This window comes from Prunus persica, chromosome G6, assembly GCF_000346465.2.
Source record: "Prunus persica cultivar Lovell chromosome G6, Prunus_persica_NCBIv2, whole genome shotgun sequence".
In the NCBI taxonomy this organism is placed as follows: Eukaryota; Viridiplantae; Streptophyta; class Magnoliopsida; order Rosales; family Rosaceae; genus Prunus; species Prunus persica.
In genome coordinates, this window is record NC_034014.1 from 6,575,149 (window position 1) to 6,595,574 (window position 20,426).

The window sequence follows — 20,426 nt, forward strand, 5'->3', positions numbered from 1 at the left end:
AAATTCATAATTTTTCATATTAAAAAAATTAAAATTAAAAGAAAATTCAGATAATGGATCATATTTTTATGGAACACAACTATCCATTATCTTTTTTAATTCTAAAATAAATTTAAATTTTTTTTAAAAAAACCTCTCGCAGGCGCAGAAGCGCGTGCAGAGAGGCTAGTATATATAAAGCAAAAGGCAGAGAATGATGAAACATTCAAAATACCATAAAATGTCCTTGGTTAATTCAAACATTAAGAATTAAAATTATTAATTAAATTAGGATAATATGGTAAATTCACTTTTTTCATATTAAAAAAATAAAATTAAAAACAAAATCAAATAATAACTCCTACTTTTATGGAACATAACTACCCATATTATCTTTTCTTTATTCAAAAAATAAAATAAAAAAGGAAAAAAAAAACCAATTGGCACATGTGTGAGCGTGTGCCAAGAGGCTAGTATAAACATTAAATTGAATGAAATGGCCATTTTTATTTTTATTTTACCTCATTGTCAAGATTTTGACTGCTTCGAATGTTTGTGCACGACCTTCCGACTTCGATGGAAGAGGCCATTTGGATTTTTACACAAATAAAATTTTATAGTAGAAATTTTGGTGTGGAAAGTGAAAAATATTGGAAGGAGATGAATTTGTATGAATATTTGGTGTGGAAAGTAAATAATATAGGTAGGTATTTGAAGAAAAAAAAATTCAGAATTTTTTTACAATTTTTACAATTTTTCATAGCCAAAAAATGGACAGCCGTTGGATTGGATAAGATTTTTTCATTGAAGGCTCTAGGAGAAGCCACATGGCTTGTAGCCATTGGTTTTTGGCAGCTGTGGGTCAGCGTTGACGTTAGCTCAAGAAATTCAAATTTTTTTTTCCATTCCACGCACCAATAATAAAAAAAAATTTGATTTCAGCCGTTGACGTCAGCAGCCTTCGGGCAATAGCCCAAGCAATTCTTACTCGTGGGCTTACTCGGGCTGGTGGGTCCCACTCTTTGCCCGGGCTGGATCTTGCACGCTGGATGTTTTTTTTTTGGACATGGGGCTCCCTTTTGCTTGCCTTTGCCCCTTGCGGTGGAACTAGCCTTAGAGCTCTGGTTTCTTGGCGTAGCGGAAGCAGAAAAAATATATGAAAATATGGATTAAAACAGAAGGAAGAGTCGGCGTAGGTGTGATCCGAGAGCGGGCATGAAAGTCGTATTAGCGACCGCCATTACTATGCACGAAGATATCTTCAAGGCAACCATGGATATCTGGATAAAGGTTTGAGCTTTGCTTTGATTGGATTTCTAAGTTCGAGAATTCATAGGCGTAAACTCAAATGTCTCAAATGTCTGTGGAAGCATGAACCTCTTCGGCGACAACCACTCTCCTCCAGCGAGGTGAGGTGGCTGACCAAGTTGGATGAGTGAGTTAGCTGACCACCAGTTTGGGTGGGGCAGTGGTGGCTCTTGGTTTTTGTTTTTATTTTATTTTTTTATAATTGGTTTTAGTTTTTATTTTATTTTTTATAATTGGTTTTTGTTTTTATTTTATTTTTTATAATTGGTTTTGGTTTTTATTTTTTTTATAATTGGTTTTTGTTTTTAGATTAATTTTATTAAAATGGTTAACATAGAAGGGACAAGTGTCAAGAAAGTAGATAAGTAAGAGGGAGGTACAGGGAAAAGGAAAACAGGAAAATTGGACTATAGAGCACCTCTCTCTCCCCTGAACCCGGTCGCCGCTTGTTCCTACTTCCAAGGTTTATAACACACAAAACCCAGTGCAGCAACCTCCAGAAACTGTTGACCAAAAAAAAAAAAAAAAAAAAAAACCTCCAGAGCCCGCCGTGTGTCTCTTCCCCTTGGTGACTCACCCACATTCTCTCTCTCTCTCATATAAAAATACAAGCGTAGAGGGTTGCACGTCGACAGTAGCAATTGAATGTGGGCGTCACAGAAAATCATCCATGCTCTCGCTCTCCCTCCTGCCTTCTCGTCTTCGTCTCCAGCCCTCGTTTCCGGAACCTTCCTCTTCCTCAGGTCCTCCTCTCCTTCGTACGCATACACAGCCAAACCTCGTTTTCTCTCGCTCTCTTTCTCCTCTTCCATTTCTCCCTCGCATTCAACCATGCCTTACAACCAGGTACCAATTTTTTTCTTCCAATTTTACGCTGTTTTTTTATTCTACCAGCGATCATTTTCTGTGTTTTCGAAGCTCGTTATTTGTTTATATAATGCGGAGCAATGTGATTTTAATTGATTGGTGATGGTTTCGCTTGTTGATCGTCGTCTCAGTGGTTTATTGTCCCAAAGTTTGGTTGGAAATCAATTAATTTCTGTTTGTGATTTCAATTTAGTTTTAATTTTGAACGGTGTTGTTTTTGTAGATGATGATCATTTGCTAATTATGGCTGAATTTAGCTTTGTAATTCCATGTGGTATTTAGGCACTGTATGGTTACTTCTTAATATGATGTTAGTTTCAGTGAAAACTAGGTTAGTTTCCCTATGTCAATATGAGGTAGTCTTGTATAGCCTAGTAGTATAGAAATTACATATGTATGCATGCATGTCTTTGTGTGGTGCACATGGGTGATGTGTGCATATCTTAATGTGGTCTGGTTGCAATTTAGAAGTTAAATTCACATGGCTCCTGATGAAGCCAAGAGCCTTACAGGCTTACTGCAATGTGATTAAGAGAGAGGATACTGTAATTTTGTTTACTTTAGTTCAGCTTTCCTAGAGTTAATGGTATGATTGAGATGTTTGGTCTGCTTTCCAGAGAAGGGGCGGGCTTAGAGAACAAAAGTGGACAGAAAAACAAAAGACTGACAGCCAACCAACCTCCACAGGGGATTCATCAGCGGCTGCTATGGAAGTTGCCACAAACAGAGTTGGTGGATTGAGTCTCAGTGGAAGCAGTGGGCAGACCAATGCTTCAGTTAAACCCATACAGTTTGGGAAGGTCCAGTCCGTAAATCAGGGTCCAGCCCAAGGTCAGAAAGGAATCTGGATTCCTAAATCATATTCGACAGTCAGTGGAGCTAAGACAATAGAAGTTGAAGCACCTGTTGATAAAAGTACAGTTGGAATCCCGGGCAATGGAGCTGGACAAGCAGCAGATAAAAAAACCAGTGTTGGTTTAAGTAAGTTATTCAAGGGTGACCTGTTGGAAAATTTTACTGTGGACAACTCCACATATGCTCAGGTGCAAGTGCGCGCTACTTTCTATCCCAAATTTGAAAATGAGAAGTCAGATCAGGAGGTACATTTTTGTCTTCATGCTTTTCCAATTTCAAACTTTCCATCCAATTTGCGTCTCTTGTATGGGAATAACCATGCTTAAGGCTATCTCGAACAATGATGTCGTGTTCATTGGATCATCTCATATAGCCAAGAGAAACAAACAGCAATCTGGTCATCTTTTTATAGAATGATGTGATTCGATTGCTACTTGCCTTTACATAATGATTAGACTATCTATTTTTTCTTGGATCATACCTGAATGCTTGTCTGGTTAATCTGTCTTTGTTCAGATAAGGACAAGGATGATAGAGATGGTATCTAATGGCTTGGCTACCTTGGAGGTAAGGGGTTTTTATGAATTCTTTGTTTTACTTGCAAAAATTGCATTTCTTTCTTTTTGCATGGAAATTTCATCTGTTGGCTTTCATGTTAACAATAATTCTTGTTCTCTCCGAAGTGTTGGGGAGCCTCCAGTTGCTTATGCTTGCTTAAATTTACAGTTTTCTAGTTGATTCATCCTAATTTTGATGCCATTTTCCTTTTCTTTTTTTTTAATCTGAAGAATGATCCTTTTTGCAGGTTTCACTTAAACACTCTGGGTCTCTTTTTATGTACGCTGGTAATAAGGGTGGGGCATATGCCAAAAACAGCTTTGGGAATATGTACGCACGAGACGACCATTTCTTCCGTCCTTTTTATTTTATTTTAATTGCTCAATCCAATCAATGAAAGAAAAGATCAATGAATGGCCATGCATGTTAAACATCTTGGGGTTATGAGTGGTACACTTGTGTAGCCCATCCTTGTTGCTTGTTATTAGTAGCTGATTTTCTAACATATCTTGAAGAAGTGGGAATGATATGTGCAGTGCACAGCAAAAGGGACATGAATTTCTTAAATATAATTGTTCTATTGCTTAATGTCCTCAAATTGGAGGTATACTTCAATTAATCTGATTACCGGGCAAGTTCTGGAACCACTTTGGGAGAACATTTCTGATTGATGGAAACATGTTCTTGAAATTTAATGTGCTGGTTATATCCATTATATATGTATTTCTTGCTTGCTCTGTACTCATTTATATAGGTTCATCATGGTTTGCTGAATATTCTATTTCTACTACAGATATACTGCTGTAGGTGTATTTGTTCTTGGACGGATGTTTCAGGAGGCATGGGGACGTGAAGCAGCAAAAATGCAAGCAGAGTTCAATGATTTTCTTGAGGTGCTGTTCACATGAGAAACCTGATCATAAAGAAAACTGAACTCCATTAAAAGCTATCAAATTCTTCCTCTATGTGCTTTGTTTAGTCAAATCTAAGGCTGCTTTTGATAGTTCCTAAACAAATTTTATTCTCAAATTCTTAAATAACTCTTCTTGCTCCCTTCCCCTGCCTTCTGGAATCTAACTTTTTTGTTGGTCACTCTTTCAGAGGAACCGTGTGTGCATATCAATGGAACTCGTAACTGCTGTTCTAGGAGACCACGGACAGCGCCCTAAGGAAGATTTCGGTATTGAGTCATTTAATTAATTCATTTTCCTTTGGTTTTGTTAAAGTACTCTGTAAAGTCAGCATAGAGTTGCCCTCCCCTGGCTCTGCCACTGCATTGTATAATTTGAACTGGTTTACAGATGTACCTTTATTTTGGGGCTAGAGGAGATAATTTTTCTTAATTTTATTTGAGATTTTCACTCAGTATAAATTGTCCTTTATCATCATCTTCATCATTGTCATTGTTATCACTTTTTTTCTTTGTAGACAACTTTACTTATACTTGGTATTTGACACTTAGATGCTGGTTTTTTTTATTATTTATTTTTATAATGGGTTATTGCAATTTCCCTTTTGCAGCCCACTACTGTATCTTTTTGTCTTTCATTTCCATAAAGCATCTCTTGTTGCATATCTTCTTTTTTTTCCTTAGTTCTTGCAATGCAACATTCTTAGAAAGAACTTCTGCTTATGTGTTTTTTATTTATTAAACAGTTGTAGTGACAGCAGTCACAGATTTGGGCAATGGGAAGCCAAAGTTCTACGCAACCCCTGAGATAATTGCTTTCTGTAGAAAATGGCGTCTACCGACAAATCATGTATGGCTGTTCTCAACAAGGTGACGACCAACTATTTCCATTTTCATTATACATGAATGATAAGATCATAATATCAAAATTGATTGGGTCCTGTTTAATCTTTTCCTTTGTTTGTAACTAAAGGAAAGCAGTGACATCATTTTTTGCTGCCTTTGATGCTCTCTGCGAAGAAGGAACTGCAACACCTGTATGCATAGCTCTTAATGAAATCGCAGATATATCTATACCTGGTAAACTCTTCAGTGCATTTGCTTTAATTTTGATATTCGCTACTAGTGATGCTTGTCACCTTAACTTTCAGAAATGTTGCCTGTTAAACAACCTTTGTAGGATAAAGACACGAAGTGATAGAACCAAAAACATTGTGTCTATATTATAATACATCACAGTACTTATTTTTTGGACATGATCAATCCAATAACCTACGCCACAAATGATGTGGAACATGGAGGGAAGGGATAGAAAATTGTAACTCATAGGAGTTCATTGAATTCAAATGACCTAAGAAAAGCCGAGTCTGAAATTTGTACCAATACATGGTAAAAGGACTGTTGATCGATCAGCTTCTTGAAAGACCATCTACGTTTGGCCCTTTGGAATCCTACACTTACACCTTTGAAACACATATATCCATGTATTCTTAGCCTTTCAAGCTTATTGCAGGTCACTTGGCAAAGAGGCTTTTAAAAAAATTATTGGGAACATAGATACTGTTGCTAAAATTAAAATAAACTCAAAAAAGAATGTGGCACATTTTTTCATGGTTTGCTCAATGGATGGTTGTGCATCACAAAGGTGTTCAATTAATCAGATCTGCCTTTTTCTTTGGCGTTTATATTTTCGTGTTATCCTTAGTTGGACACTGGTTTCAAGAGGTATTTGTGAGGTTTCCAACTCAATTGTAATTCTGTATGCAGGTTCAAAAGATCATGTAAAGGAACAGGGTGAAATCTTAGAGGGTATTGTTGCTCGTATTGTAAGCCAGGAGAGCTCAAAACACATGGAGAAAGTCCTGAACGATTTCCCTCCTCCACCAATGGATGGAGGTATGATGTTTCATTCTTTCGTCTTTTCTTTTTTTTGGATTATAGATCACATCAACGTGGATTTTTTTTTGTTGGTTCTTTTGTGTCTGGTCTTATTTTGATTCAGCCACAATGTTCACTCTTGAAATTTATTCAACTCTTGTCTCCCTTTCCATTTCTTGTGCCTACATGAAATTTCGTCTGCTATTAGAAGGTAAAATGATAGGTTGACTATATAACCAAAGTTTTATTGAACCACATTAAAAGGTACATTCACAGTGGGCAAGCTATCCACTTACAGTAACAAAAAGGTATAAACAGTCACTAATTTCTGACGGCCATACAGTATTGATGTGTTATACTCATATACTCAACACTGAAATTGAGAGAAGAACAGCCCTCAATCTGCAAAAATAGAAAATAAAAAAAGGTATGGCCCAAAACTCTGAATAAAATAAGGCCCGCAGTGATATCCAAAGCCGGAATTTATCCCACAATACCTCCATCCTTTCCCACTATATTCTTCAAAAATCCTTTTATTTTCCTCCAATTACAGCACACACTGCAACTCCATAAAATGTCTCACCCCACCAATATCAGCCAAATCCAAGTCTTTTAACTGTTGGATTATCACCATAATTATTTCAGTGTTTATAACATTATGTTCATCTATTTATTTCATCACAATTAAATGTCTAAGTTGTTTTCAATTTGGCTGATATTTTTGCAAGGATATCCTTGAATAAGGAAATAAAAAGTAAACAGTCCTTATCATTGGAGCACATGGTAGGATTGTCTCCAGATGTGGTCCGCTCTTTTCTTCAAGAAGGCACCCTCTTAGAAGCTCCCTTGTGGCTTATTAATACTGCTTAAAATTACGTATGGGTATCTGTTCATTAGATTTGGACTAAAGCATCGGTTACAAAAACTAAATTTGCAATTTATAGGTTCAACCTATCATGGTAGAGTCAACACTTCGGGTTTGATTCAGGGGAGAGAAGACCTAATGTTTATCTCACCCATTGATGCATTCTTCATTATCTACTGCTTTAAAAATTGTGGTTGAGATTGTTTTGGGTAAGCATATCTAAGTTGTGTTTTAGAATGTTGTAGTTATAATGTAAGCATAAATCAAACTATTTGATATCAAGTTCTGCCTAGTCCCTTCTTGTATTTATCTCTTGAACTGAATAAGTTAAAAAACAAAAACGAAAAAAAAACACAGCAACAGTTCCTTGTATTTATTCAAAAATTGCCTTTTTAGAAGAATGAGGAATAAAGAGAGTCATAAACACAGGCAACAATTTACTGTTGGTTATAAACATCTAAGATAACATATTTCAAAATTTTGATCTGCTTGTGTGACATTGAAAGTATTTTTGGGACTTGTAAAAGAAAACTGATATGAGAAAAGTTGAGAAAGAATGGATATATTGGAACTAAGAGAAAGAAATTGATCAAGATATCCACTGATGGATCTCTTAAAATAAAATAGTTGAGATCCTTTCCTTTTTCTATGGCTGTGTAATTGTGCTTGCATGTCAAACTGTTTTCACTAATCTAGTAGAGTCATGGACAAATATTTCTTTTCATTTGATAATGCAAAAAAAACTTTAGTTTTGAACTGATGACATATATTCATGCTTGCCTGGACTTGAAAATCCATTTAAAGCTGAAGTTCTTCCCATTACCCTCCTCTTGAAGATAATTTTATTGACATATGAGCATGCTAGTCAATTTTGAATCTTTCTTTTTATTATTTAAAATCTTACCGTGTTTGATTTATGTTTCAGTTGGTCTTGATTTGGGACCTAGTGTAAGGGAGCTTTGTGCTGCAAATAGGTCGAGTGAAAAGCAGGTAATGGTTAATTCTTCGAATATGAGATTTCTTGTGCTCGGACTTTATCAACAAAAGTGGAAGGCAGATCCAATACTTTTTATTTTTATTTTTAATCTTTCTGAAAATCCTCATGCAGCAAATAAAAGCGATTCTTGAGGGTGTTGGCTCCTCTTTTTGCCCTGACCATTCAGACTGGCTTGGAACTGGAGCTGGTGATGCCCATTCCAGAAATGCAGATAATAAATTGGTGCTATCAAAACTTTTACAATCTCATGCTGCTGATTTTTCTACCACCAAATTGCAGGTCAGTCTAGTTTTCATTTCAAACTATATTCGTAAAACTTTACCTTCCATGAAATATAACTTCTGAAATCCAATCCATCTTAAATGCATGCGTCGATTGGTCTACATGTTTTTGTAATGGTTTAGTACATATTGGCTTCATTCATGTTTCCACTGTGTAGACGTTCTCACTGTGTATCGTTCTTTTGCAAATAATTTTCTCCTTGACTCATTCAAATTATGAATTGCATCTGGAAGTTCAATGGTTCTGTCGTGTTTTTGGGCCTTTTTTTATTCAAAGTGTTAGATTTGGTTCGGACTAATATTTTATTTGTTGAATCAGGAAATGATTCGTTTGATGAAAGAGAAACGTTATCCTGCTGCCTTTAAATGTTACTATAACTACCACAAAATTGATTCCATATCAAGTGACAACCTTTTCTATAAAATGGTCGTCCATGTCCATAGTGATTCCGCATTTCGACGTTACCAGAAAGAGATGAGGTATTGTTCAAACATCAAATTCACTCTCTAATCTCTGTTATCTTATTTTGAGTTTATTATTATTATTTTGTTTTACATGTCGTGAATTCATTAAAGTAAAAGGTTTGGTGTATTTCAGGTCAAAGCCAGGATTGTGGCCTTTATATCGAGGTAAAAAAAAAAAAACCCTTTGCTGAATGAAATTTAAAACATCATGCTTATTACCAGTTAATTGTTATTTCTGTTCTGGGAAATGCACATTTTTGGTTATATCCTCAATAATGGTCATGTAAAGTATGCCCGTTGGGCATGGGGACGATGAATCTCATTTTGGTTAGCCTTTCAATCATTGTATTAACCTTCTCTTTGGTACAAATGAGGCATCAGGCCTGGTTTGAGGGAGGGTGGGAATCAAACTCTCATCGCAGGTTTGGTTTTAAGTATTTTACCACTGGAACTATAAGCCCATATAACATTCTATGAGCCTTTCTACAATGCATGTGTCTCTCTAATGAATAATGCACACATGTCATGCCTTAATATCTTCAAACCGGAAGAATATGTTTGCCTTATATTGTTTTTACTTCATTAAGTTGTTTATTTATGTAACTGATGCACTTCATATTTATGTAGGTTTTTTTGTTGACATTAATTTATTCAAGGCAAGCAAGGAGAGAGCTGCTGAGATAGCAAAAGACAAAAGTAGCATTGTGGAAGATGTTAGCAGTGATATGCCCGGAAAATATGGATTGGCTGATGAAGATGCAAACTTAATGATAAAATTGAAATTTCTTACATATAAGGTATGCATTCATATCATAAAAGGAAGGTATTTGCTCATAAAAATCTATTAAGGAAGCAAAATTAGTATGTTGGTTGTTCTCTTTTACATGTCAAATATTATTCTTGCTTAGAAGAATACTTGTGAAACATTTATGGCTGATAAATGTACCTTTCTATTTTTTGAAAATGGCTATGAAAGTGGTGCATTATAATAGTAGCAAGTTAAAGATTATATCTTCTGGATTAGCAAGGTTAAAGTAGAATATATTTCAGCTACAATATACTACAGACAATAATGAATTCTTATGGAAATTCAGTATGGTGAATGAATGAGCGAAGGGCAAATAGTTTCTTTATAGGAAGTGACTATTAAATTGAAGGAAAATACTAGTAGAGCAGCTATATTTTAATATGTTAAATGGTTGGCTATTACCCGTTTTGTCTTCAAAGTGGGATTAAAAATGTAAACATGGGTGGATATAAAGTATAAAATTAGAAAGTTGGCCCATTATGTACCATTCAATGTTGGAATCTTCTTATGAGGGTTCAAAGAATTAAACGTTGATTGTGCTTATCTTTCACTGCAGCTGCGAACCTTTTTGATTCGTAATGGTTTGTCAATTCTTTTTAAAGAAGGTCCAGCTGCTTATAAAGCCTATTACTTGAGGTGAGTTTCTGAGCTTATCTTACATGTTGTGTCTGAAACTTGAAATGAGGCATCTGGGGATTGGGGTACTGTATACTGTCATGTCTGTGGAAAATGATCAACTGGACATGTATTGGGGACAAATGCAAGTATAGTCTTTGGAACTTATATACTACGACTTAATCAAATTGAATATCCCAGAAAGTGGAAACTAACCTGCCAGATTCACATTTTTCGATGGCCAGGACAAATGCTCATGACCCTGTGAGGATGAGTAAACTCCAAAAACCTGTCGTCAGTTCTGATATTTTGACCAAAAAATTTATTGATTAGCAACAGCTCCTTGGAGCTTCTTGTCCAGAAGCAATACAGATCTGCCCTTTTTCTATGTGGTCTTTCCTCAGAACATAATATTTTTGGTAATTTATTGCAGACAGCATGACCAACTATGATCTCTCCTTCTACTTACCCAAAAAAAGACCACTCTTTCTAGACCTATGGACTAAAATCTTCATGTTCCACTCCGAACCCAATTTTTTCCTTCCTGATAGGACTTCTACTGTTGTAATTTCTCTATAAACTTAGCCACTAGTCACCGTTGTTTATTTATATTAAGTCTTCAAAGTTATTGAAGGACAAAATCTAGTACCTGCCAATTCATGAACATGATGGTTCACAGCATGGCTTAAAGATGTTACGTAAGATCTTTTTTTTTTGGTCGAAAAAGATGTTACGTAAGATCTTGTTTGGTCGCAAAAAGATGTTACATAATTGGAGCTACATTTTTTTAAATCTAACGGGTATATGAGAAAACTGATGTTGTAAACTAGTATAGTGGTTATTTATTGCAATGAAAGAGACCCCGTAGTGCTTACCTTATTGCTAAAAAATGCAATATTTCCATGCTAGTTCGACGGAATCTTGTTTTATGAACTATTTTTCCATTGCCATTGTCATTATAGGCAAATGAAAGTATGGGGAACTTCAGCAGCAAAGCAGAGGGAACTCAGCAAGATGCTTGATGAATGGTGATTTTATATAACATTACTCTGTTCTTTTCTTGGTGCTTATGACTTTGTGATTTTGTTCTGCTCAGTTGCTAGAATTTTGCCGCTTCATGTTCAGGGCTGTGTATATACGAAGGAAATGTGGAAACAAACAGCTGTCGTCATCAGTGTACCTCAGTGAGGCTGAGCCTTTTCTTGAACAGTATGCAAAACGCAGTCCACAAAATCAGGCTCTCATAGGATCTGCTGGAAACTTAGTAAGGACTGAAGATTTCTTGGCCATTGTTGAGGGAGGAAGAAACGAAGAAGGTGATCTTGAGAGGGACCTGGAGGTTGCACCATCAAGCCCCCGTGCCTCAGCCAGGGACACCATTCCAAAGGCTGAGGGTCTGATTGTCTTCTTTCCTGGTAAAAATGTTGCCAAATTAACTGAGTTGTGGTTTTTAATTACAACATTGAGAAGTTCTCATGAATACAATACACAACATTGAATAGATATTTCTCTACTTATACATCATGGAACTTTTTCATTTCTTGGGAAGCCAATGTCTCCCATGGTTTTACATTGCACCCACCATTTCAGCTATGTTTCTTTCGCAGTGTGCCCTTATGAATTCGAATATCTTTTGATGGGGTATTTGGTCTATGCATGTCTTGATATTCCTTTCTTGGATTGGCATTTTCAGGACTACCTGGTTCTGCTAAGTCAGCACTATGCAAGGAACTACTAAATGCCCCAGAAGGAATGGGAGACGATCGGCCAATTCAAAGCCTGATGGGTGACCTTATCAAAGGTAATTGTATTCTCGAATAAATGTTGTAGGTTAATTACTGCTTGCTTAGCACTTGAAATTAGCATTTTTGAAGTTGGTGGATTCTAGCAGTTTCTTCATCATGTCATTATGCATTCATATCATAGATATCCTTCATCATCATGCTGACAGTGTTGGTATGTTTGTATGTATGAATCTGATCAGGTCATCATGCTTCAGGTCAAAGTTATCCTTGATCATGGTGTTTGTCTGTCTCTATGTATGAATCATTCGTGCTACTAGTTGAAATTTTTTGGAAGATTGCTAGAATGAAAGTCTGGCAATAATGTCAGTGATATATTACCACAGTTCTAGCCTGAAAGTTCGCTTCCAATTACTGCTATAATTCGAAACTTCTTCTAAGAGTTGTACATTGTAATAGCAAAACTTATGGATTTATGCAAATTATTGACATATAGAATATGATTGGGCTTCATGAAAATTTCAAAATATCTTAGAATTTGAGGCTTTCTTCTCAATTGCATGATCCATATTTTTATTACATGTGTTGAGAGTATTGTCCCACATTGGGGATGGGAAACCTTGCAGAGTACTTGGAAAGATCTCTGGATTGCCCACCCATTTTCTCAGTATATTATCCTTGCCTTTATTTAGATAATTCTTTCTTTTCAGAATAAATCCGTTGGTATCTTATTGTCAGAATGATTTGTGAATTAGTATGCTAAAAGATTATTTGACTAGTTAACAGTAAGGTTATTTGTTTATTGTTTATAAGCAGGAAGATATTGGCAGAAGGTTGCTGATGAGCGCAGGAGAAAACCATATTCAATAATGCTTGCAGACAAGAATGCACCAAATGAAGAAGTATGGAGACAGGTAATCTTCTATTGGCATTCACTTTGCCATGATTCACTTCAAGGATTGTTCTACAATCCATTCGTGAGTATCCAGAAATTGTGTTCCATCTAGCCCATGTGGAGGCTGCTTTGTTGCCAAAGGTCCTAACCAAAGACTTTATTTCCCAATGCTAGTTACTTTCTAAAGGACTAATTGGTAAAAGTGGACTGCTTTTAGAGCCCTAAATGGTTCAGTGATCCAGAAACTAAAATGGTACCCTAAAGGAACTGAAAGAACATCTTGACCAACAAGATTGATGGCAACAGTTTCGTGGCAAAGTGTCCTTGTGAATTTAAGGCCAAGAACTCAATTGAGAGGACGCATTAGGAAAATTCTCTACATATGAACAATTTTTTTGGGGTAAATTAAAACAAAATGTCAGGAATTTTTATGTTTTCTATTTATAAGTTTCTCAAACCAAACTTTACTGTTTTGTACATGTCAGATTTACACCATTATTTTCCTCGTCTTTTTTTTTTTTTTTTTCTTTTCCAGATAGAAGACATGTGCCACAGCACCAGGGCCTCTGCAGTTCCAGTTGTTCCTGATTCTGAAGGTTCTGTTGCCCCTGATTCTGTTATTTGTTGGGTTCCAGTTCACTTTCGGATCACTATTGTCGTCAAATAATGAATAGAATGTTCCTTGATTTGTGTAGGAAATGATGTTCAGGGCATTGTATGATTTTACATTGTGGTCTTTAAATGTGCAGGAACTGATTCAAATCCGTTTTCGCTTGATGCATTAGCGGTTTTCATGTTTCGGGTGCTTCAACGTGCTAATCATCCGGTGTGTATTTTATTTGTACATTTTCCTTTTGTTCAAAAATATCATCAGACACCTCCACTTATTACCATGTTCCTAATACTTGTTATTTCTGAAGGGAAACCTTGACAAGGAATCTCCAAATGCTGGCTATGTGCTGCTAATGTTCTATCACCTTTATGAGGGCAAGGCATGACAGGATTTGTGTATTTAAATTTTCTATTTCATGCTACATTGATGCACCTAAATTTGTTTCGTTTTTATGAATTTTTATTGTCTAAATTTTCAGAGTCGCCGGGAGTTTGACGGCGAATTAGTAGAGCGTTTTGGCTCACTTGTCAAGATGCCATTGCTGAAATCTGATAGGTAGTTTTTCTTTTTCTTTTTCAAAGAAAAACAAAAGGCTTGGTACCTCTCATGTTGGCTCATTTCTATTTTGAAAATGCACCTCGTATTATTTCATAATGATAAATATCAGGGGAAAACTGTTCATGATTCATCAAATCATTCACCAGTTAAGGGGGGGTTTTTTGCTAGGAGCACTCTTTTCGTTCCTTAATTCATGGGTGGGTGGATAGTGGTCGTGTTAAAAATTAAGGGGAATTCTCAGTTCTGTTGAGTAATTAATAATGAAAAATCTTTAATATATATATATATATATATATATATCACTAACTTTTATTTACCAAAATTTTGAATTAAAAGATTGTGCTCTCACTGCTTAATGCGACTGTTTCAAAACTGTTATGGATAAAAGAAAAGATAATGCAATTGGTTTGTAGGATTGATTCCACAAAGCATACGATGAGGTATATTTTCGTTTGTATTTAAGGCTTATATCTGTCCTCAGTTGCCATGCAGTTACACTATTGTTATGGTTTGTTTGTGTAAAATATAAATCTTATATGTGCCCTCTTGCAATGCAATTACGCTGATGTTATGGAGGTTTTATTTTGCGTACCCAGGAATCCATTGCCCGATCCTGTGAAGTCTATTCTGGAGGAGGGAATAAATCTATACAAGCTTCACACTGCCAAACATGGAAGGTAATGCAACTGTATGCATGCTTTAGATCATGTTGGTGTGAACCAAGGCTTGTTCTTTCAATTCCTTGTTGGCTTTGAAATTTCATGATTGTAATAGATCCTCTATAATGAAACTCCTCTTTCCCCTTTTAATTGTAAAGAATAGAATGTTAATCTTTTTGTTGAGACTTACCAATGAAATTAGATTTTAGCACAACGGAGATTCTCTTTTTTTTTTTCATCTTACTTTCCCACTTAATTGACATTTCAACAAAACAGAGCTTTTAGCTGTCTTCTTAAACAGTACCATTTTAAACCCTTTTCAACAGTAGCATAGCTCTTATAATTTGGCTAGTCATTGATTAACCACTGTTGCTGCTGCTTTCGTGTGGTTGCCTTACCTGCTTGCTTGTAAACCTGTACTCAGATTGGAGTCGACAAAGGGAACCTATGCAAAGGAGTGGGCTAAATGGGAGAAACAGTTGCGGGATATTTTATTTGGCAATGCAGAGTATCTTAATTCTGTTCAGGTCGGCATCGTTTTTTGTTTTTTTTCCCTTTTTACCTTCTGAGCTGCTGATTCCGCATTTTCCTGTTCTATTATAGTGACAGTCACTGGAATTTGCTTGGTGAACCATAAATTTTTCAGATATTTAAATGAACTCTCCGTACAATCTTAATGTCCTCAGGTTCCCTTTGAGTCTGCTGTTAAGGACGTATCAGAACAGCTGAGAAAAATTGCACAAGGTGAGTACAAAACTCCAGATACTGGGAAGAAGAAGTTTGGGGCCATTGTTTTTGCTGCCGTTAGCTTGCCTGTTATGGAAATCAGTGATCTGCTTGATAATGTAAGTCAATGTTTGCTTTCTCATCTATTCTTACAAGTCCCTTTACTGGCAATATCATGTAGAACTTAATTAAAATCCACCAGATAATATAAGTGAATATTTGCCTTCTCATCTCTTCTTTATAATATGAACTAGAATCTAAGTTGCTTATTTTGTTTCATCTGACTTCTGATGAAATAAAATCCTTTTTTGGACAAACAACTACTAATTCCAACCTCTATGATTTTTAAATTAGCCAATTAACTACGAAGTTTTGTTCCTAGTCACTGTTAAAAGTCCTTGAGAAGCATATCTTTGATTCTGCGGCTAACAGATTTCTGGGCTAGGCATGTTTTGCTGTGTTTATTGCAATTTGGGATTGGGTGACACTGTAAATTTTTTGTACTCGCCCAGGCCAAGAGGAACCTTCGATTCTGCGGCTCTGCTTTAGCTCTGAGGGAATATCGATTTTCTAATATCTAGTGAATACAGTGCTTATTAAGATTTATAATGGATGGCTATCATAGTCTGGTTTTAGTCTGCCACCGAGGCTGGTGCAGCCTCGTGTTTGTGGGCCGGATCTTTTCACTTGACTGCCATGTATGCCTGATTTCCTGCTGCTTGTATACAAAAAAAGAATTGGCAGTGCCTTAAGTTTGGCGAAGAATGAAATGATAGACAAATATTCATCTGCATCTGCACCTGCACTATACTTCTGGTTAATTAAAATGAAGGGTAACATCAGATTATATGCATTGCTTATTTCTGATCAAGTCAGATTTGGAGCGCAAAAATCCTTCTCACTCCAGAAGAGCATTGTTTTCTTTTTTTGGATTCTGAAATTTATACTACTGAATCGTGTGTATTTCATTCTTGAATTGTTTTCTTCATGCATGTATTCTGTTCATGCAGTTGGCTGCGAAAAATAGTGAAGCTGGAGCTTTCCTTAAAGAAAAGCATTTGGAGAATCTTAATAAGGCTCATGTTACCCTTGCACATAAGAGAAGTCACGGAGTTACTGCCGTGGCTAGTTATGGCACCTTCCTCCACAAAACGGTCCCTGTGGATCTAACTAAGCTGTTCTTCTCGGATAAAATGGCTGCACTTGAAGCCAGCCTTGGCTCTGTTGAAGGAGAAAGAGTAGTATCGAAGAATGAGTGGCCACATGTTACCTTATGGACTGCAGAAGGGGTTGCAGCAAAGGAGGCCAATAAGTTACCCCAGTTGCATTCAGAGGGAAAGGCTACCTGTATTGCAATTGACCCACCTGCCACCATTGATGGCACGCTGGAATTTTTCTGAGGTTTGTATTCATTTTAGACGCGTGATGGACCAGACCAGGTCAGGTCAGATTGACCTCGTACAATTTCCTTTGATGATGCCAGTGTTCTATGAAGAGATAGCTTCACTGCTCAAATGAAGGAGAAAATTTTGTATGTCAGGAGGAGAAGGAAAATTTTGACGAGTTGATTCTATTGAGAAGTTTTGTGTATATAGGCAATTGAAGTTTTGAAATAGATTTTGGAAAGAAAAAAAAATTGAAATAAAGGTCTCGCTCTCTCACTCTCTATCTCTCTCTCTCTCTCTGTCAGGATGGGAATTCGGTACCCATGATGGTGGTGGTGATGGTGATGGGTGATCGTGGGTGGTACCCAGTGCTCACCCCAACACACTAGCCATTATTGCTTATTCGTGCAAAACAAGTTTATTTCTGTTTGGTTAACCAAAATAAGTATATTCTTGTTTTAGCAAAATTTAAGCTCAAACTGTATGATGAAATATTAGAATAAACACTTCGAAGTTGGGGAAAGTATGGACTGCTAATTGGTGATTGAATCAAGAATTTGTGAAAGTTTTAGGGGTTCGATCAGTAACGGCACGACTGGCAGGGAAGCCCCCTCAGCTGTGGGTTCGAGTAGATTGGAGATATGAGGACATCTCTATATTCAGTTGCTCGCACACGGGTGATTTTTTTGCCATCCATCTATGCATAACGATATTCTAATTTTGGGCCATTTATACATCAAAGGCCAGAAATTAGTGACACACGAGTGATGCTAGTATTTCCTCAGGCACATTTACATGTAATTGTATATTAATTCAGCTTTTACAATCGAATTCCATGGATGTAATATTGGGAACCCATAATCTGAACGGAGCTGATTGAAGAAATCTTGAAATCATCCGCCCAAAAAAAGAAGAGAAAAAAAGTAAACGCTATCCATCTAGAGTTTACAATCTAATTTCCTTGAGATAAATTTTTATTAAATAAAGGGATGGAGAAGTTCGACTAAACCATACGGAGAATTTCAGCCACACTGAATTGCTTTTGAACTTTCAATCAATACGGCAGTAGCTCAACCCGAACCGGATGTCTGTCATGCCGAAGTATTCGCTTGTTCCACAGCTGGTGCAGGTAAGATGGCCATTGCCTCACCGTCAATGACGATAGCACCATTCTTGAAGCATGCTGTCTTGAATTTCACTCTGAACCACACATGCAAGCAAACACCCAGATAAGTTAGTCTCTATATAATTTGAGTCATGCACTGCAGAACAATTGCTTTGTCAAATAATAATTTAGCTTACAGGCATCTGTTCTTCTGTTCTCTTATATTAGTTGCTTCTACCTCGCCAACAATCTCTTCGCCAATATAGACGGGCAACCTGAAATGCAAGCTTTGGGAAACATATATAGCCCCAGGCTGAAAATACCATAACAATGTCAAGAAATTAGACATTTGGATCTCAACGGTTGCGACCCAAAAAAAAAAAAGAAATCTGAACATAAATGTAGGAAAGGTTTCGCACTAAAGAGTCCAGGATAGGATGTTTTTCAACAATGTGATAGCTAAATTTTTTCATTATCAAGTAACTGTATGTGGCTCTTGGATCATATATATTTCTGACTCAATTCCAACCTTACATACTTCTACAACAGAAATTCATACTCACCCAATTTGGTTCTTATTATAAGGCTTCCTCAAATTTTTTGTTTCTTTGTTTGTGATTATGAAAAGTAAGCTTGATTTAATTAATTTGTTTTCTTTCTCTTCTCCCATTAATGAGATTATAAAAAGTACTGTAACATTCTGAATAACCAAAAAACAAGCCAAAAGTAAAAACATAAAGCATCAGACTTACAAAGTGAGAAGATATGATCTTGGGAAACAGGGCAGCAACAAGCATCCCATGAACCAGTCGATCTTCAAATCCGGCATTTCGAGCGGACTCAGAATCGAAATGCAGAGGATTAGAGTCATGACTCACTTTGGAGTACTCTAAAACATCTTCACTTGTGAATATTCTAGATAGCTTCAATTTATCCCCAGTTCTAAGAAAACTAGCCGCCGCTGATGAAAAACCTCTCAAACAAGGTACATTGACTGAGAGTAAATTCCGGGTGAGCATAGTTGTAAAGGGTCCTCTAACGTTGTCCCTCAGATTACCAGCCAAACAAATTCTGTTGATTTCTTTTACCACAATGTTGTTTTCCTCTCCATAAAAAATCCAAGTTTTGACATATCTACTTACACCTGTGACTTTAAGATAAAACATATATGAATATCAAATTACACTATACCAACAATTGGTGTGACAAAATTTTGTTTTCACATAAACTGCTTGGTGAAGTGGAAACCATCATATATTTTTTTTTGTGTTAGCATTATTCATAAGTCACTTGTACGAGGAATTATTGCAAACAGTTGGCGAGCATCCAATAGGCATCAATTTAGACAAAACATAGATAAGCCTAGTGTAGTGAGCAGAGCAGTGATCCAAATGTTTGCAAGGACCCACCAGCCAGAACCCAAATAGATACAGATATGATTCACATGAAGGTGTAAAACATAGCACAGAAGGTTCATGGCAGATAATGATTTGCTATATTGATAAAGCCAAACCAAAGTATTAAATGGGACAAGCTAGAATTTCAAACACAAGCACACAAATGCATGGATATCAAAAGTCACACATTCATCGCTGAAGCTTACCTGATCTTGTTCAGCATACTAGTACTTTGCATCTCTTAGCTCGGGTCTTGGTTTTTTGGAGCACAACGAAGGAGAGAGGGAGAGAGCGCGCAAACAAGCATATGGTTTTGTAGTTTCGGCGGGCTATTTGCTACTTTGACTTATCCCCACCAGTTTTAAAGTCCATTACTCATAGTCATACATACAATTACGTGGTGTTAATAATTGATGTATTATTTTTTTTGGATCAAAAGTAGGAAGGGGACGGGATTTCTCACACACTGGTGTTTTGAGGTTTTGAATCTGATACCACCAGTTTTAGGCCAAACATATTTTATGACCCCATTGACGTTACTAATTGATGTGTTAAAACATGAATGGATGAATCTAAGGTATAGTATTAATAAATAAATTTATGTCTTACAACATCAATAGATTGATAATACAATGTGGCGCTGTGAGTATCACGCTAAAAAAAATTACTCTAGTTTATGTGTTAGGACTTCGGAGTCTTCTGACTCTGCTCTATTTTTCTTTTTCTTTTTCTTTTCATTATTAGCACCAAACTTCATATACCAAGATAAAAAGAATAAAAGAAAGTTTCGTTTAACCTTTAAATCATTTCTACATTTTCTGGCTGTTGATGATAATTCAAAGAACTGCTGACAAATTAGAGTTTTCACTTGAAGGGTTCATGAATCATGTATGAAGATGTGTTGACTTGGAGCTCTCTCTACTAGTTTTAAGTAATTATATGCACGTCTTTGCAGAAACT

At 36.3% G+C, this 20,426-nt stretch overlaps 2 protein-coding genes across 3 annotated transcripts; one reads left to right on the forward strand and one right to left on the reverse strand.

Annotated features, from left to right (window-relative positions):
* Positions 1,538 to 17,427, forward strand: LOC18774336. Its single transcript, XM_020566182.1, has 27 exons — positions 1,538 to 2,133; positions 2,772 to 3,254; positions 3,526 to 3,576; positions 3,815 to 3,897; positions 4,361 to 4,460; positions 4,669 to 4,747; positions 5,224 to 5,347; positions 5,451 to 5,557; positions 6,245 to 6,373; positions 8,146 to 8,210; positions 8,329 to 8,496; positions 8,818 to 8,978; positions 9,097 to 9,128; positions 9,591 to 9,760; positions 10,328 to 10,407; positions 11,349 to 11,414; positions 11,512 to 11,801; positions 12,080 to 12,187; positions 12,945 to 13,042; positions 13,559 to 13,619; positions 13,773 to 13,849; positions 13,944 to 14,015; positions 14,115 to 14,191; positions 14,791 to 14,871; positions 15,278 to 15,380; positions 15,540 to 15,698; positions 16,590 to 17,427. Exons 1-27 carry the CDS (start codon positions 1,933 to 1,935, stop codon positions 16,977 to 16,979), a joined length of 3,615 nt encoding a protein of 1,204 aa, XP_020421771.1. The 5' UTR covers positions 1,538 to 1,932; the 3' UTR covers positions 16,980 to 17,427.
* Positions 17,656 to 20,183, reverse strand: LOC18775266 ((R)-specific enoyl-CoA hydratase). 2 transcript variants are annotated; one of them, XM_007206998.2, is made up of 4 exons: positions 19,673 to 20,183; positions 18,822 to 19,213; positions 18,267 to 18,382; positions 17,656 to 18,164 (listed from the first exon to the last, which is right to left on the reverse strand). In XM_007206998.2, exons 2-4 carry the CDS (start codon positions 19,086 to 19,088, stop codon positions 18,056 to 18,058), a joined length of 492 nt encoding a protein of 163 aa, XP_007207060.1. In that variant the 5' UTR covers positions 19,089 to 19,213; positions 19,673 to 20,183; the 3' UTR covers positions 17,656 to 18,055. The 2 variants fall into 2 exon arrangements, with proteins under 2 accessions (XP_007207060.1, XP_020421772.1); XM_020566183.1 differs by having other exon boundaries at positions 18,822 to 19,219.